The 20,323-nt window shown below is 35.6% G+C and overlaps 1 protein-coding gene across 3 annotated transcripts in view; it reads left to right on the plus strand.

The window, feature by feature from the left end:
• The window catches only part of Mdga2 (MAM domain containing glycosylphosphatidylinositol anchor 2), a 793,868-nt gene that overhangs the window by 358,507 nt on the left and 415,038 nt on the right, over nt 1-20,323 (plus strand). For all 3 annotated transcript variants that reach the window (XM_042260511.2, XM_076550567.1, XM_076550568.1), the window contains exon 2: nt 787-926. In XM_042260511.2, coding sequence (XP_042116445.1) covers nt 787-926 — 140 coding nt within the window. The remainder of the gene's footprint in view (nt 1-786; nt 927-20,323) is intronic.

The raw sequence follows: 20,323 nt of genomic DNA on the forward strand, positions 1-20,323 counted from the left end.
AATTTGAGAGTAAGTCATCAATAATTTGCTGCTAGCTTCAGTGTCTTTACTCAGAGACCACCTTTTATTCATGCTAAGGCAGGGGTCTGTAGATGCTGCTAACTGAGCTGACATGCTGTCTCCTAGCATGAATATCCCTTGGGTCCTTTTCTGTACCACAGGACTTTAAAATGAGCTGACTAATGTCTGCGTCTTTAATTCAAATGCCTTCTTCTCTTATAATCGTCATCTTCCTTTGGCATTACATATTCCAGGTATATCATTACTTATCTTTTTCAAGTTTTATTTTCAGAAAGGAAGAGGCCTTCCTACATATTAACAATCAACTTAATCACAGGGCCTTGTAATGACATGGTTTCTGGATGCAGCAGTTTTCTCTCACTGCTCTCTTCCCCTTTGACATTTTCAGAATACTGTGCTGACTATTAGATAAATTAGAAATGTTTTGCCAAGAAAATCTCGAAACCTTTAAGAAAGTTCTAGCCGGGCGGTGGTGGTGCACGCCTTTAATCCCAGCACTCGGGAGGCAGAGCCAGGCGGATCTCTGTGAGTTCGAGGCCAGCCTGGGCTACCAAGTGAGTCCCAGGAAAGGCGCAAAGTTACACAGAGAAACCCTGTCTCGGAAAACCAAAAAAAAAAAAAAAAAAAAAAGTTCTAAGTGTTAGGCTAATAGTTCTGGCTATTATAGAGTCTAATGAGAATTACTCTTACAATTGGGATAGTTCGTGTGGACGCGATTTATTTGGGTTTTCACCTATCTTGTGTCTTTTCTTCCTGACTCCGCAGCTCCCCCGACAGTTCGGATTGTGCACTCAGGATTGGCCTGTAATATTGAGGAGGAACGCTACTCTGAAAGGGTCTACACTATCCGGGAAGGAGAAACTCTAGAACTGACCTGTCTGGTTACAGGACATCCACGCCCACAGGTGAGTCCTGAGCTGCGATGTTAAAGAAGATGCTGACTTCTTGTGGAAGTTGAAAGTTTATATTTTACACAATTAAGCTAGAATTTATGTATTTTTGTGACCGGGTGTCAGTGTGTGTGTGTGTGTGAGGGTATTGGGGGGTTGTGTATGCCTTCATTTGCCACGCCAATGGAAATGAATAGAATGAAAGATAAAGGTGATCATTCCTAAATACTGATCAAGAATGCAAGTGCATAAGATGAAACAAGAAATTTGGGGGTTTACATTGTGAGAAATTTAGAATACACTCACAAGAAAGCTGTTAAAAAGAAAACTCCAAAAATAGCTCAGTAAGATAACAATTCATATGGCGATGAGTCTATTTTAGAATGTGGAAAACCTGACTTCATGATGACATAATTGTACCTGAGGAAGCTTTGTTTTGAAGAATGTGATGCATGTCATCACAGGCACATTTCTTATCCTTAGCCATTATATTCAGAAATGTTTCAAATAAATATTTACAGGTGCTAAATGCATTTGAACTTTCATATTAATTAGCTGCACCTTAAGTGATTACCAACGGGAGCATTTGAGAAATTTACAAGTTAATAAGATTACAAATAACGTGCAAAGAAAAAGCATACAGAGCAAAAAGAGATAACTGTAAATGAATAAATCCATGCTGGTTATTCATATAATGTGAAAATGTAATTTGTAGACATAATATTCAAGTGTTTTTACTCATTAACAATTCTTATTTTCATATACCTAATCTGACATCTTCAGAGTGCACATAGATATTTAAGTGTGGCAGAGAAAAAAAGGTGATTTAATAGAAAAAGTCAGAAAGTTCAAGTGCTTTTCTATCAAGACATAGAAGAGAATGGAACACAAATTTGGGGTTTTATGAATTTGCCACTGCTGCCCTGTCATTTGCTTCTGCCACTCTTCCTTGACGAATTAAAGAACGCGTGATTCTACCCCATGAACAAATAAGACGAAACCTACTGCAGTAACAGGTATGGAAGACGTAGGCTGACTGGCAAACAGATAATTAGACGATACAAGATAGATGGGTAGGTAGATAGGTTCATAGGACCATAGATGTGACTGAAGTGATAAATTATATTTTCTAAAATTAATCTTTTTGGTAAAGCCTAAAGGTGTAAAAATAACCAAAAACAATGACTATAAGTTTTTTGAAATAGAAAATTACAAAAACTAAAATTATGAGTAAGTATATTTTATATTAACAGAATATGAATTAAAAAATAGAAATTGGCTTAATAAAATTAAATTCCATAAAATTTGGTTAAAAATAATTGAACATGATAAGCAGTGATTCCAAAAGAAAACAGAAAAAAAAATGATGGTGATAATTATAAAATCAGATATAAAAGACTAGTGCTTAAAAATTCATAGAAAAAATATTGAGTTCAGTGAGATAATTTCATCGAAAATTTTAAAAAACATATTTAGAGTTCACTCAAACAGTAGCTTAAGAAATTTTAATGTTGCTCCAATTTATTTTTTATTAAAAGGCCTAATAATAGAGATAGAATCAAAATTTGGAATCAAAATAGGTTAAAAAGTACAGCAGTGACAAGAGGTTGGTGAGAGACAGTTCCCGGCAAGAGAAGACCACTGCAGCTCCCTTCCCCCAGTGTTAGAACCCAGGCTTGCCATCTTAATATATCCCAAACCGTAAAATTCACTTAGAAATGGAGCTTCTACCTACCCCTGCCATCCCCTGGTTGTCTGGGTGCCCTCTCTCACAGTTCTCCTTCCCCTTTAACCTTAGAAGTATCTGCTATTGGCAATGAGACTTCCCCTTCAACGTTCACGTTTCAGAGGGCCATCTCGTTCTCTAGCTAATCTGAGATGAGTTCTGGAAAAAAAAAGAATTAGGAGATTTTTGATTCCTTAACCAGTTCCATTTGGGGGTTCTATTTAAATATATTCCCATAATTAAAAACAATGACAACAGAAGCCACTGTGTCGTTATTATCATCATTTGCTTCATTCCTAGAAGTAACTCTTGTGTTTGTAGGCTTATCACTTTGAGTTGATATTTCCTCTTTGAAATGGTTGACTGGGTGCCTTCTTTGCCAGGAAGCTATATAGGGAAGGCTGACTGAACAGCTGCAGTTTGGCATTCAGGCCAAAGTCTAAAGGGCATGCTATTGGCAGCTGCTCCAGAAGATGATTTTTCCTGGATGATCGCAAGAAGCTGGAAGAACTTACTTCTATGCCTAGTCTGGCAGTGGGGATGCTGGGAATGGAGATGAGAGGGTTCTTAGTTCTTTGTCACCATAGTTTTTAGTCTCCTTCCTCTGTCCATAGCTATTAGAATCAGAAAAATGGCCCATTTTCAAAAATGTTACAGACTTTTAAAATTATATCATTTGGATAGCATTGTAAGTATTCCAAGAGTAATGACATATACAAGAGAAATCAAATAAAGAAGGGGTCAGTTCACCCAAGTGGATAGGAGGGTGACACTGGATCAGAATATCTACTCCTAACCTCTCTGTTCCATGTGTATTAGGGTTTGTTTACATAATATAAATTATAGCTATTATAAATACATGGTATAATAGTTTGGAGTGACATTTATATTATAAATATGAATATATATACATATATAGTACATAAACACATACTTCATATGTTTGAGAAAATAGAACCTATTACAGTTTAAGGTCTAGTCATGAACATTTTCCTACACACCTGAAGATTTCTATTTCTCTGTATATTGGCTGTTTATATTGTCTCTTACTTTCTTCCTAGCTTCACATGTATCTCCTCATAGATTTTTGAGAATTTTCACTTAATTTATAAATTCCACTGCTGACAAATTTTCCTTCTCGGGTGTTAGTTTTGCTTGAGGTTAGGTTTTAAAATTAATCTGTTTTTAAATTCTATAAATTTCTAATACACTTTGATACTTTAGAGCCCAAGAGTCTTATACAGACATTGTCTGTTTAGTATGCCCTTGATTGAAGCCAACCACTTCTTCCTGTCTTATGAGCTAAAAGATAAGCATTTCACCTTCCTGTCTAAATTATGGTGATCTCAGTTATTCCTCATTTGCTCAGAGAAGGCATATGAGAAAAGTCATTTGAGAAAAGTCATATAGCACACTTTTCAAATGATCATCTAAGTAGAATACCTGAATATTTCATGCATTCAGAACGGAAGACAATTCTCAGACTCACTTGGCTATATTTCTTACAAAAATTCTGTAGATACACATGAAAAGTAGACATAATAGATTTGACACAAACATGCGCGCGCGCACACACACACACACACACACACACACACACACACACACACACATGGGAAGATTTAGGTTCTGTTATCCTACATCAAATATTTTTCATGGCTTAGAAAATGCAATATAACTTAATTTTTTTCATCAGCCATGTATCTGTTTATTCTGGATCTGACTTCTTCATGTGAGAGAAATGCCAACTCAAGTAATTTTTTTAAAATGAATCTTTGGATGTGGTTGGCATGATAATAGATTACAAAAGATGCTCAGAAACTTACTTTCTCAAATTCCAGATCTATGCTACTTTCACATGCCTTCTATAAACATTGCCAAGTCAATGCAGAAGTGATTAATATCCTTGTTAATTTCATATTTACATAGTTAAAAGTATCAAACATAGCTTTTTATGGTACATATCATACATTCAATATTTTTGTTTTTATTTATGTTTATAAAATATGATGTATATTTGTATTGAATCAGTTTTATATGTTTTAAAATGTGCTAATACTTTTTAGCCTAAGTATATTACCAACATTTTGAATTAAAACTCCTGTGGTTACAAGGTCATTTTTGTCCATGGGTGGTAATCCAAATGAATTTAATATCTTTCCAGAATTCATATTAGTTTATTCCTTTGGACAACATTTATACTTAGAATAATCAGCTATTACATATGTGTATATGTATATATATATATATATATGTATATATACCTATGTAATATATATGTATATGCAATATTTCTTTAAAAAACCTTAGCTAATTTACTTAGTGAAAGCACTTTATAGAAAAATGTATGCAGATTATATTTGCATTTAAAGAAGATTCATTTTTGCACTTACACCTGAACATCAGAAAGCCCCTGGATTTCACAGCACTAAAGTTTAGTATCTTTCTTATGGAAAGCCCCATAGTGTTTAGGGTTCTCATTAGCTACCGTGGAATCATGGGACTGGAGTTGGTATCATGTTTCTCTACCAGCTTGCTGCCATCAAATTATTTCACATGGGCACAAAATACTGCTTTACTGAACAACCTAGAAATATTAACTTTGAAAAGACAACAGGTCCTGTAAAAACGCACGAGTTGAACTGTAATGTAAAAGTTAGAGTGCTGTCTTAATCATAAACGTGTAATGAAGTTTACAGACTACAAATAAGAGTCTTCTGACTTTCATAAAAAAGCAAGCTGGCATTCTAACTGAAGAGAAAGCACTCAAATTTCTGATTCATACCTAAGAAATAGGCAAATGGATAAATGTGTTATTAAAAATTGTAATCTGTCTATAATAAACAAAAAAAACCCTGTGAAATGTGGTTGTACCTCAGTACTCTAGCCCTTGTGTAGAACACAAAGCACCATGTATGATGCCGCCACTACAAAAAGGAAATATAATAAACTTAAAAATTATTTTCTTTTTGATATTATAAAATAATTAAACCATTCTTTCCTTCCGTTTACTCCTTCAAAACCCTTACATTACCCCTCCTTCCCCACTTTTCAATTTATGACTGCATTATTTTACTTGTTCACACACACACACACACACACACACACTATATATATATATATGTATATGTATATATAGAGAGATGTTATAGTATAAATATAGATATAGATATAAATATAGATATATACAGCCTGCTCAGTTTGTATAATGTTATTTGTATGTATAGGTTTTCAGAGATAACAATTTGGTATTGGATAGCCAATTGGCAAACTCTTCCCTGGAGAAGACTATTTCTGCTGATTTCATCATTGTTTATTTCCCATTTGCCTGTAGTGGTTTGTGTTGTGTGGGAGCCCTCATGGTCTTTCCCTCTTAACTTTGAAATGTCTGTTGTCCTCATCCTTGTCCAGCTTTTGCTTGGGCAGCCATGTTGCTGAGCCTCTATGAATGTAGCTTCTTATATTAATAAGAAGTACAGTCTTACAGCAAACGCCTTGCACCCTTGGCTCTTGCAATCCTCTGCCCTCTCTTACGTAATTATCCCTGAACCTTAAGTACTAGAGTTGTGTTGTAGAATTATCTATTAGGTTGTGATCCACAATTCTATGCAGATGTATTAAAAATGCTTAGCATGTGTAAATGCTAAGCAGATATCAATCATCTGTGATTGAGTTGTAGATGCAAAATAATATCTTCTACAAACACAATTTAAGCTATTACTGTCATTATTAGATGATTGCAGTTAACCCATTAGAATCTGCAGATTATTCTATTTGTCACATTTACATTAGCTTTGACCAGCATAAACACTAGTGGCAAGAGAATATTGAGTTAGGTGGTAAACTTTTTGATCATATTGAATAGACTAGAAAAAAGTTAAAATGGAAACATTCCTCATATGATTTGGACTTTATTAGTCACATAATTAACTAGAACCTATTTTAATATGCTGTTCTGATAGTTCTTTGACATTTAGACATCATGATGACTTATACTAAGTCATGTTGGGTGTCAAAAGCAACCTCCACAGAGAACTCAAACACCCCAAAGGCTCAGAGAAGTGGCAATGTTACCACTTCTTTATTTTATGAACTTGTGTTAAAGAGTTCACTAAGGTTGCTCACTATACAAAATGCACTGGTCAGGACACTGCCAACATGGAGAGGTTTAGAGGAGACAGTCCTCTAATAAAATGATACTGAAGGCAATGTTGGCTTGACAATGGGGTCTCTAAAGCCATAAGGATGATTACATTCTCAAATATCAGGTGTTAGATAGTAACACTTTGCCAGTATTCTCAATATTGGTATAAATAAGTGAAAATGTCAGCATTAAGAACTACAAAATGCTTTGACCAATAGATTACAGTGCTTTTCCAGGTGAAATATAGGGACAGCCAGCTCAAATAGTACTTGAATTACATAAACAGACATGACAACTTCAAGAGGTTGATTTGTTTTGTTTTGTTTTATGTGTACATCCCTAAATACATAGATATCATCTATTTAGTCTGTATACTGTTACTTGTATGTATATGATATCAGGGCTAACCACCTGGTATTGGATAACTAATTTGGGGAACTGTATCCTCATCTCTTAAAAATACACCTGAAACTGAATTAGATCTGAACATTGGAAGTCTGATGGTTCATACATTCGTGGGTTTTTTTGTGACAGATATATCTGATAAATACAGACTGGCATAATGACTTTGCCTGTGATATTCTGTCCAGATCTGATCTGAATCTTGGCAAGGGTTAGATAATGGACTTCAAAACACAAAAGCAAATTAATTAGATATACAAACTGATAGACCTTTGACATATACATAAATATATTACATATATTATAGTATATTACACACATTACATGATCAGATATTACCAATTAGTTGACATTTTACAGAATGATTTTTACTCATTTTTTAAAGTGTTTTTAGAGCTGTCAACAAATTGTAGATGTACTAGCCTTAATATCACTCAGGTGAATTTTTTCTTATGTAATGATTAACTAATTGACCTATTTTTATGATTTTGTGTGTGTGCTTATGCATGTAAGTCCAGAAACCCTTAGTCACTTGAGCACACTCATTACATTACAAATGTTCATTTTTAATAATAGTTATATCTACCTCTCCTTGAAGAATATCTTGAAAGTTACCATAGTGGTGATATTCTTAAATCAAATTTATCTTCACTCATTAAGACATTTGAATTGACAAGATTTCACATCTCTACCTCAGTGAAGTGTTTTTTTGGAATGACATTAAAATAAGAAAGTGAAAATTTCAACTTCAACTTCATTTTACTTAAAAGCAAAAAATTGTAGGCATCGTGTTATAGAATATGGTATCAGAAGTAACTAATAAACTAAACAAGTGCTGATTGTAAGCTAATAAAATTAGTTTAAATTAGGTTCATCACAGCCCTTTGCTGAAATGCTCAGATTTGTTCCAGATAAATCAATGAAGAATAAAAATTACCCTAAAACGTTAACCTGGTTACAAGGAAGAAAAGTGCTTATGAAATAGAATGTTTCCCTAACTGATAAACGAGGAAACAGTTATTAAGAATGACTCTAGGAATTCATTTTTAGAAATTGTTAATCTTTTGACTTTTTCTTGCTGTCAAGATATTAACAAAGAGGTAAAAATGCCATTTATCTTCCCAATGGTTTTATCGTTTTCCGTCAGCAGACATTGATTCCTTCCTTTTTTTTTAATACTTCCTTGTGCTCCATGAGGAAACATTATTCTCCACAAGTGGGCCTCATTGTACTTTCTTGCCTTTAGCACAAATCATTGAACGATGCAGGACAGGATTGAGCAGAAGAAAATCCTTAGTTAATTAGGACCTCTTCCTTTGGGCATCATAAGATTTATACTATTTTTTAAGATGAACTTTAAGCATCAGGGTTGTGGTACCACAATGAATGTAAGTTATCTTGTTCTTTGTAACCAGAGCAAGAGACCACTTTGGATTACTATGTAGTATAGTACATTCTAGAAGGACTACAGATGATCAATATTGCAATGGCACATCAAAAATGGTTTGGAAATACCAGAAAATAATTATTTCAACTAATATCCAAAAGAAACATAAACACATTTCATGAGATCTATGGACTCTGTCAGCTGGAATGCACTCTTCTGTAGTGTATTAGTTTCCTAGGGCAGTCTTATAAAGGTCACACAAGATCCATGGTTTAAAACAACAGGCATTTACTCTCTTATAGTTTGGATGTTAGGATTCTAGATTCTGGGTGTCTACAAGATACTTTTTATGGGAGGAGGTTCTGAGTAGTACTTTTTTTTTCTTTTGCCTTTTCCTTCTGGTGGTGGCCATCAAACCTTGATGTTCCTTGACTTCCATCTACATCACTCCAATTTCTGTCTCTATCACTACTTTGTGTGTGTGTGTGTGTGTGTGTGTGTGTGTGTGTGTGTGTGTGTGTACACACACATTTCTGCGTTTGTCTCAACATTGTGTTTTCCTCTTCTTCTCAGACACCAATTGTGTTGAATTATGGGATCTCCCCAATCCATTATTCTCACCTTAAATAACTGTGTAGAAAATATCTTCTAAATGTCACCCACCCAAATAACAACCTGAAAGAGATTCTTTGAGAAATGATGAATGATATTTATCTGCAGATATCAAAAGCACTGCAATGAGACCATTTGTTTAATAATAACTCTTGGTGTATTCAAAGATGCTGCTGCTAGGTCTAATTGTTAAAGGTGAAATGATGAACGTGACCTATATTGGATGACTCTTGTAGCAAAGGATGGTATCAGTTTAAGATTAAATGGACAATTGTTTGTTAAGTGTATTTGGAAATCTGTGTTTGTTGTTTGTCAAAAGGTTGTGGTGCCCTTTGTGCAGGGTAGTTGCTCTGTCTTGTCTTTTGTGAATAATTTCTAGGCTTACATTATGAGTTTCTTCATAACTTTTCTGTCAGCATTGTTTCATCTATTTTGGATTACACTTTGACATAAGTGGCTTCATTTTGATTCTGAGAGTATCTTAGAGTTAGGATTTCAAAGTTCTTTGAGGGGCACATTATTCAACCCATACAGTACATAAAATTTTTTTGAATAATCCCAGCCCCAGCAATGTCTCTGTGGATAAATGTATCTGCCCTTAGCCTGAGGACCCAAGTTTGATCACTATGTACTAGCTAATGGAGGGATAGAAGCAAATCCCTCAAGTTGTCATCAGACATTCCCACACACTCACAAACTCACACCCCACACACACAAATTATTAATTAATTAATTAGGAAGATTCACACCCTTTCTGAACATACTCTCGGTTACCACAGAAATTCCTTCTTGCAGCACGGTGGCCTGAGTTGATGATAACATATTATGTGCTTGCAAGTTGGTGATGCAATGGACCTTTAATACTTCCTATTCTAAAATGTGTTCTGTTGTAGCAGACTCTTCTAGATTGTTTTTTTTTTATTGCTGTGATAAGCATCATGGCCAAAAGCAACCTAGGGAGGATAGGGCTTATTTTTTTAAACACCGTGATCAAAATCTTTTATCAAGGAATGCAGGGCAGGAGCTCAAGGCAGAAACTGAAAGAGAGGCCATGAGAGGAACTGCTTACTGACTGTCTTCTCTTTGTTTGATCATCTGGATTTTTACACAACCCATGCCCACCTGCCCAAGGGTAACACTGCCCACTTTAGATGGGCCCTTCCACATCAATCATTAATCAAAAAAATGTTCCACACACTTGCCTACAAGCTAGTCTTATGGAGGCATTTTCTCCTTCAAGGTGACTCTATCTTTGTCAGTTTGACAAAGACTTGCCATCACAAGGATAAAGTATATGGGATCCAAAAGTTTTACTGAGAGGGTACATATTACAGATGTATACTTTGGGGTAACTGTTCAGTAGTCTAAGCATATTGCTTTTTAAAAGTGCTAACTTTCGCTTGGTAAGATGCTTCATAAGCTAAAAGCATATACTGATCTTACAGAGGACTCGAATTCAGTTCCTAGCCTCTATGTCAAATGGTTACAAATGCTTCTAACTCTAGTCTTGGAGGATCTGACACCTTCTTCTGACCTATAGGCATATATGGCACCTGCACTCACATGCATATACTCACACGTAGGCACATAATTTAAAAAAAAAAAAACTTTAAAAATGGTAACTTGCATCTATTTAAACATGTGCCATTTACCTCTATGCACTGAGCATTTTAAGAGTTCTTTGGATCTACTGTATCTGGGAGCTGCTGTTAGAATCATGCATATCCATGCCTATAGTAGTGTATTAAATGCTATTGTGTCAGTCTTAAAGACTTACTGCATCTTCCTATTGTACTACCCACCATAAGCTTCAAGACTTAGGAAATAGGATCGTGTAATAAATATCTATATAGAAGCCTCAGTTAGAGAAAATTCAGATGTTACACAATTCAGTAACTTTTGATAGAATATCCATTTTTAAGTACAACTCAACTTTAAACATTAGGATCACAAGTGTCCATGGTAAATTTACAAAGTATCTGGTATAAACTGGAAATCTACTGATAATAACAGACAACAAATACATAGCTCTCTGTCTAAGCAACGTAGAGGAAATGGAAGACTGGTTTTCATACAGAAAGAAAAAAATCAATTGCAGAGAGTAGAGCAGAATTAGAAAATGAAGATTCGGACACATTCAGGTTTGTGTCAGCTTCTTCTTCTTTTTTTTTTTTTTTTTTTTTTTTTTCCGAGACAGGGTTTCTCTGCGTAGTTTTGCGCCTTTCCTGGAGCTCACTTGGTAGCCCAGGCTGGTCTCGAACTCACAGCGATCTGCCTGGCTCTGCCTCCCGAGTGCTGGGATTTGTGTCAGCTTCTTACTACAGTTCATTTTGTCTGAGAGATGTTGGCGAGACAAAGCCTTCCTGCTCAGGTAACATAACACAAAACCAAAGCCTCTGGAGTTAAAGTTGTTTCCTTCATAAGCAAAGGAAATTTGGATGCATAAGATCAATCAGTTTATACTCTGTAAAGTACAAACTTTTTTCGCAAATTTTGGGTCTCCTTCCTGGAATTAGTAAATATGCTTGTGAGCAAAACTGGAAAATCATGTACTATTTCACAGATGCCCTGAGACATCCTGTGTACCCCAACTCAAAAGAGGTTCGATCTGATCATGAATCAGCCTGAAAATGACATACAATATGCTTCTGTATTTATACATACACTGTCCACAGTTCATCCAACAATCTTTCACCTATTTGAAGTTGTCATTCCTCCTTGCAATCACAATAAGCTATACTAGAAAACTAATGGAATGCAGAAGCATGGTTTTCCAGTTGATACAGTCTATGCCTACTATGAAAAGTGTTTAAATTTCTTCTGTATACTAGCTCAAATAAGAGAAGGCAACTGCCTAGATAACTTACCAAAAAATGCAAAAAAGCCAAGTCAAAATGTCTTGGGCTTATATATTTCATCATGAATGTGTCTCTGTGGATTCATAATGCATGCTCAATGCTCTCTAAGGAAGTGGCTGCATTTACTGCTAGTTTCTAATGCCTACACTAGATCACTTAGAACTGAATATGTAAAGCAGAAACTATTCTGATTTTTTTTTTGAATTTCCAGTTTAAGAGCTGGATAGATGGCTCAGTGATTAAGAGAACTTGCTACTCTTGCATAGAATTTAGGTACAGTTCCAAGCACTCACGTCAGACAACTCAAAATTGCCTGTAATTTCATCTCAAGAGGATCTGATGCCAACTCTGACCTCTGAGGGTGCTGAGGGTGCTGCACTATTACACACACACACACACACACACACACACACACACACACACACACACACTTTAAATGAAATTAAAAAAAAAATAAAATTCTCAGTTTAATACTAGTAAAATTTAAGACAGGAAATTATTTAATCTGAGGGTAGATTGGAGAAGAGAGAACTTTAAAAGAGTGGATTGGTGTATAAACTGAGCTTCTGCCAGTTCTCCCCACCAGTGAAAGGGGTACCACCTACTCATGGATCCTTGTTTTCTCACACAGCTCTTCACAAATGAACACTTTTCTTGCTAAAATGGGCACTCTAGGTTCTAGTACTAATTTTTTTTAAGCTCATAAACCTGGTTTGGTTGATACAAGTGAACATATTAAGGACTGATTTGATTTTCCTAATCTCATAAAAGGTAATGTGCATACAGACAATCCCAAAATCAGGTTTGATATTCATGATGAGAACTCCAAATCTAGAGGTAGCAGATTGTTCCACTGGTCAGTCTGAGCGAGCAAGGTAAAATAAAGGATAATCATAATCAAAACATCGTTTCAAAATTTGGAATGGCAATGGATTGGGCATGGCTCTTCCAAAGTAGGATTGTGCTCCTAGGAAATCAGCTAAGAAACCAAATCACTGATATTTGGGAAGCAAGCCTTGTCAGTGGAGGCACCCGAGGCTCTCTCATGTGCCAAGGGGTAAGAAGCCTAGGTCTGAATCCAAGAGAAATATTTCCCAATGACAATTAGTTATAGAAACCTGATTTTCTGTTAACAAGATTGATCATTTCCTGTTTTTATTGAGACATCCTTTCTTTAGATATATTGATATTAGTACGTTCATTCACATAATGGCTGAATCTCAGAAGTGTATGTGATATTGATACATTAATATTCATTCTACATTGACGTTTTGCACCCCTGTGAATTTCACTTAATGAGCCAACTGTCTTTCTCTAAGGACAATCTTATTTCCTGTATGTGATTTATTTAAGATGTGTGTATTTGATTATACTCTGTTAGAAAGTCAATGCAGTTTTGGTTATATCCTATTACCTTCTCTATATTTCACAAGAATTTGGAAAATGCTTTGAAAAATATGAGACCAAGAACACATTCTGCTGGGACAGAGACAAGATGGCCACCAGACTGTCTACCCCACATTCTTCCCACTCTAGTCCCCTGTGTTTTCAAATATTCAGGTGGCTCCCATTCTGTTTCTTGCATAATTTTTAACCTTGGCTACTGTAAATGACCTTACTTGACTGGATCATATTTTATTATTTTTATTCACTATGGACATAGTTAATGGAGCTCTCTGTGAGATATTTCCGCATCCTTGCCATCACCTTGTTAATATGGTTGCAGAAAAAGAACATTTGATGATTAATTTAAATGATTAACCTTATTAGAAGGAGATGCCTTATCTGTTTTTCTATCTCTGTCGTCTTTCCTTCTAATTCTACTCATGTTGACCCACATAACAGGATTTCAGTCTCTTTTATGGCTGAATAATATTCACTTGCACATGCATATTACATTCATTTGTTATGAATACCTCATTGATTCTACTTCCTGAAGATTATGAACAGTAATGAAACAAACACGAGCATAAAGGCATCTCTTCCACACATTGACTTCATTTTCTTTCTTAAGAGTGAGAAGGTTGCACCATGTGCTATCTCTATTGTAATTTTTCTTAGAAACCTCCATGCTTGTTCCCATAATTTCTATATTCATATACATTAATATATGCAGTGTACAAGAGTTTAGTAGAGGGTAGGCAAGGAAGAGGTAATATATAGGGACTGGGTAATGGGTATCAAAGTGTGGAATGGGTATCAAAGTACAATTAGATAGGACAGAAAATGCTAGTGTTTCCTAACACTGTACAGTGACTTTATTTAACATTAACTTATTGATTATTTCAAAATAACTATAAAAAAAACCATTTTACACATTTCCAAGTTAGGGAATGCTGATTATGTTGATTTTGTCCTTCTCCAGTGTATACATGTATTAAATCACACTGTATTCCATAATTATGTATAATTACTAGGAGTTCATTAAACAGTAAAAATTATTTCAATTAAAACTTTAAAGCTATAACCATAGTGTTATTGGCATTTCTAAAAGACAAAAAAATGCAAAAACATACTCATCTGATAAGGAGTTTAAGAATATGACAATGACATTTGCCTAGCATTAAGAAGTTTTTGAGCCGGGCGGTGGTGGCGCACGCCTTTAATCCCAGCACTCGGGAGGCAGAGCGAGGTGGATCTCTGTGAGTTCGAGGCCCAGGTTTTAACTTAGGGTATAATGCATACTGTTTTTCTCCTCGAGATTCATTTTTTTTTTTTTTAGAGTTCACGTAGTTGTTCTTGAAATCCACTCCAAAGTAAAAAGTGAGTACTGGAGAGATGGCTCAGTGCATAAAGTACTTGTCTCCCAAATGTGAAGACCTAAGTTTGGATCTCCAGCATTCACATAAAGCCAGAGGCAGTAGCTTATATCCATAATTGGAGGAAACCAGCCAAGACAGGTAAATCCCTGAACACTCACAGGCCAGCTAATCTGCAATGGGGACATCCAGTGGCCGTCTCAAACAAGAGGGGAGAAGAGAAGCTAAATTTGTGTTCTAATTTCACATGCCTACTCTAGCATACATGCCTTAACACTCACACGAGAATAGGCACACACACACACACACACACACACACACACACACAAGCACATCATACACACATACATAAGAATAAGGAAATGATGCTCATGTCATTTGTATTCCTAAAAAGGAATACTTCAGGAGCGTGGGGAATATGTTTTACTCTAGGTTTGCATATAAAACAGATACAAACAAAGCTGTGAGCAAATTATTGCAAATTAATTTATATTGTATTCAAAACCAAAACCAAACAATATGAGTCTTAAAACACTGTCAAAATAGCATGTGAGTCACCATGCCACCCCTTTCCAAAGCCCATTGTACTTTATTTTTTTAAATCAAAGCCTGGATTAATTTTCATTCATTCCTTATAGATTTTTCCATTACTTACAAACTTACTAACACCTATCAATATCTTTTTTTCTTTCTAATTCCAGCATGCCTGTCCTTCCAGTAACTGTCACCTCAGCCTGTCCATTTAAAAATACCATTCAATGTATACCAAAGATCAATAGCTATAAGCAAAATAATAAAACAACTAGTTCCGTGTTATGATTATTTCATTAAATGATATTTCAAGCATAACTATTATTCGTAGAAACAGAGACTTTTCTTGCCTTTTCATCTTGTATATTCAGAAGGATTTTTCATTTACAAAAAAGCCATGGCACTTTCTTCACTTTTCGAACCCCCCTGCTCTGTGTGTGTGTGTGTGTGTGTGTGTGTGTGTGTGTGTGTGTGTGTGTGTATGTGTGTGTGTGTGTGTGTGTGCGTGTGTGTGTGTGTGTGTGTGTGTGTGTGTGTGCGCGCGCGCGCACGCGCCATGGTGCACATGTAGGGGTTAGGAGACCATTTTATAGAGTGGACTCTCTCCTGGCCCTTTACTTGCATTCTGAGAATTGAGCTCAAGTCACCACAGTAGACGTTTACCCATTCAGTTATCTTGCCACCCAATGAATATGCTATTTAATATGGAGTAGGATAACTGAATTTCTGGAAACATTTATCTGTCAGCTTTTTTTCTTTATTTGTTTGTCTCTTTCTTTCCTTCTTTCTCTCTCTCTCTCTTTCCTTTTTTTTTTTTTACTGAATCTTCCTTGTAGCTTAAGCAGTCTTTGAACTTGCTATGTAGCAAGGATGACCTTGATCTCCTGATCTTCTTGCCTCTATCCCCCTATTGCAGGGCTTAGAGGCATGCATCATCATTCTTAGCTATCCTTGTATATTTAATCAGCAATTTCAGCTTTACATCAAACCTTTATATTTACATTTGTATATAAAGGCAGATAATGCTTTTAGCAAGATAGAAGCATGTCATATAAAAAAAAACATTTCAGACCAAACACACATTATAATGATATGGTATTTAATAAGCATGATGAAAGTGGAAAATGAAAACACTATGAAAACTCGTAAGTAGGTTGACCTAAAATAGTAACAGATAATATATGATCAGTAAGTATTGGGGAGAAAACATAATCACATATACTCCTGATGAGAGCAAAAATTATAAATGTGACAGTTTGGAAAAGAGGATAAAGAATAATGGATATAGGATTAAAGGGATGACTCATTGTCTATGAGCACTGGCTACTCTTCCAGAGAACCCAGGTTTGATTCTGAGTACCCACATGGCAGCTCACATCTGTCTGTAACTCCAGATCAGGGGATCAGACACACGGTTATAAATTCCATGGCATGTGATTCATAGACACACATGCAGGCAAAATACTTAACATTAAATAAGTAAAGTTTTTTGTCTTTGTTTTTTGTTTTTGTTTGTTTGTTTGTTTGTTTGTTTGTTTTGAGACGGGTTTCTCTAGGTAACCTTTGCTGTCCTGGAACTTGCTCAGTAGACCAAGCTGGCCTTAAACTCAGAGATCTGCCTGCCTTTGCTTCCTGAGTGCTGGGATTAAAGGCATGTGCCACTCCTGCCAGGCTAAGTAAAGGTTTAAAAAGAATGGACTTAGAATTTTGACAGTGATGTCAGAACAGTGCCTCCATCTTACAGACATCTTCTTGCATGTGTGGCTAGGGTGCATTATGCAATCTATATACATGAAGTTTTCTTTACAAACATTTGTGCTGCAAATAATGCGTATATCTTAAGTGTTAAATTTCAGGAATTAAATAAGTAAATGTGTTAAATAAAAATTATGCAGCTATTAAAGCTACATTTTCTGCTGTTCAGTCAGGAAGATAATTTTTAGTTAAAGAAAGCAAAGACAAAACTTTTGGACAAAAAAACATTGCTAACATTTGTCTTGGAAATTCATGGGATATTCCTAAAAGAAAAACAGTAGTATATTCTACTATTCCAGCTAAAATAGATAGGATATGTGGTATGTTTTGCCATATCTTGAATATTAGTTTAGAATTACGAACCGTATGCCTTATGTATCTGCATGTTCAGGCGAGTCCAGAATATTTTTGCAATATGAAATATTCTGAACATGCATGAAGTTTATTACCATCCTCCAAAGTATACGGTGGGAAGTATTTTGGATATTACTGTATAGGTAGGTAACACAGAGGATACTTAAATCCTAAGAAAAATATTTAAGTCATCTGCTATGTTATGTAAGGGATTTGGGTATTAATAGGCTATGGTATCTTTGGTTGTTTAGGGAAAAGTACCCCTTGAACACTGAGGATTACAGTGTTAACAATGCATATATTCAAAACTGTATACTATTCTCCAGAAATTAGAAGGGAAATTCATCATTTTAATATAACTTTTTCCAGTAAGCCTCGACACGTAATGTACAACTTACATTACTGGAAAACGATTTGAGACTCAGTTTAGAACTGGTTCAGAGACCTGATGCCTGGCTATCCTCAAACTGTGGTTCCGCATTCCAGTTTGTGGTAGAAGTGCGTCTTTCACACAGAGTCCCGCTAGGGGGCAGTATTCCCTAGAGTCATTGCTTTCTCATTTCTGGACTCAAAACAAGAATAACCATCCATTTTGATTACTCTTATCCTTCATATTAAATTCAACCCCTGTGGAGGAAGCTGATCCTCTCACTTACTTTAGCATGTCCACACTTCTGGACTAGTAGATGTTGAACTTCAAAGTGTGTCTTTCTGCTTTCTATCCTTTTCACTCATCTCAATTCTCCTTTTAAAAATCCTCTCTGTTCCTTCCCATGGCTGCTACCTGGCATCCCCGACGTGTGTCCTCCATTTACTCTTTACTCCTTCTCTGGGCTAGTTTAGGTTATCTCCAGGTCTCCTTAGCACATGACGGCTCCATTATGAGGAATTACATACTTTGGATCAGATTCATAGTTACAGAATTTCTGAGTAGCCTGAGGTGAGCCACAGAAGCATTGTCGGGTGCTTAAGGCCACGCCTAGTTATGAAGACATTCCAGAGAGCTGCATGAACGATTATCCTTCCTGAATTTTAAATCTCTGTCCTCTTCACATTTCACTTAGACTGACATTTCATATTTTGGCAGGTAGATTCAAGTGACTTACGAAGTTTTCACCAAACAAATAATTCAATTTCTAAAATCTCATTCATCTTACCATGTTTTCCATCTGCAACTAAATAGATTTCCTTTTGAAGTCCCACTGTATTTAACACTGCTCAATCCAGGGCATAGTAATGACTCAGAGCAAACATGTGTTTTATACATGTCCACTGATTTAATGATTCACGATTGTTTACCCAACATATATTTATGGGGCATTTCATAGTGTAGTGAGGGGCAAAGCAACTGACAAAATGGAGTAAATGGTAAGTACATTTAATTATAGCTGTCTTTAAAAAGTAAAAGACTACCCTGAATACCTAAATAGGCATTTCATTGTGTATCGTCTAAGACTCTCTTGGTTAAGATTCACTCAAAGCAGTTTCTGAAGTAAGACATGGTGCACAGATATTTCTAAAGGAAGTAGTCACACAAAATTGGTAGAAGAATAAGGGAATCAGGGCAGAGCAGTAAGAAACATACAAGGATGTGATTTCAGGCAGAGGAGGCCGGAGAAGGGCTTCAGGGGCCCTTTGCAATGCGAATAATGTCACAGTTTCTCTGTCCCCCTCAGCTTTCAGTCATGGTCAAGCCCCACCCTGAACCAGCAAGGGCAGAGTGATCAGATTTTCATCTTGCAGCTCCAGTATTTTACTCCATGCTAGTGACCTAGCCATTCTGAATATGGGTTTTGTATAGATAAATGGAGAATAGATCTCGTCTGTGAGATCAAAGAGTTGAAATAAGGTTAATAAAAAGATAATGAGTGTGACAAAAGCTGTAAAGTACTGAGTTTCTGTTGGAGTTCAGAAGAAAAAAAACAAAAGGATGTATACTTTAGATCAATGTGACCAAACAAGCCATCAAATCCAAAAGACACATAGCTGAGACAGAATTTGCATCAGCATTCTACAGGTATATAGTTACAGGAATGCAATATGTCGTTTTTCTAGTATCTTTCTAAATGGGAAAATTTTTTTAATTCAAATGCCATTTACACTGGATGAATAGCATGAGCTATTATCAATTCTAACTTATGGTAATAAAAACATTTTGTTTTTATAAGGGTAATTTACTACATTAAGTTATCTCATCAAAATTTTATAACTTATTAGCATCCTAATATATTAATCTACCACTTCCTAGTACATTGTGTGGATGTTTTCATTTATATATTATATAATAGTGAAATATTTATTTCTTGTGTAAATAATCTGGGGAGACATGAAGCCAAAGGAAACATGATTATTTTTACTATATTTCCACATCTCCACATATGGGAATTCTGAGGCACATTAACAGGATGCTGGGATTTGTCATAAATATCAGATTGGTGTGATATAGTTTCTTCAATTAGTATTGTCTTGAAGACTTGATGTCCTCATCCATCTAAACAGTGTCTAACTTTTCTCCAAAAGAATGCCAAAACATAATTTAAAAAACAAGGAAATATAGTTTGACTTTTATAAAGAATACCTGATCATATTTACAGAGGAGACTGTTGTGGGATATTTATACATTCTGTGAAGACATACTGCTGTGATTGGCATAATAAAAAAGTGAACATCCAATAGCTAGGCAGGAGGTATAGGCAGAACAGTTGGGCAGGGTGAGAGAAACTTGGAGGAGGAATGTAGGCATGTGATTTTGCCAGCAGATTCAGAGCATGTCAGATGTGATAAGAAGAGGTAATCTAGCCACATGGAAGACCATAGATTTAAAAAAAATGGGTTAATTAAATTATAAGAGCTAGTTGAGAAAAGCCTAAGCTAAGGCCAAGCT

The sequence above is a fragment of the Peromyscus maniculatus genome, chromosome 14 (genome assembly GCF_049852395.1).
Source record: "Peromyscus maniculatus bairdii isolate BWxNUB_F1_BW_parent chromosome 14, HU_Pman_BW_mat_3.1, whole genome shotgun sequence".
Classification (NCBI taxonomy): domain Eukaryota; kingdom Metazoa; phylum Chordata; class Mammalia; order Rodentia; family Cricetidae; genus Peromyscus; species Peromyscus maniculatus.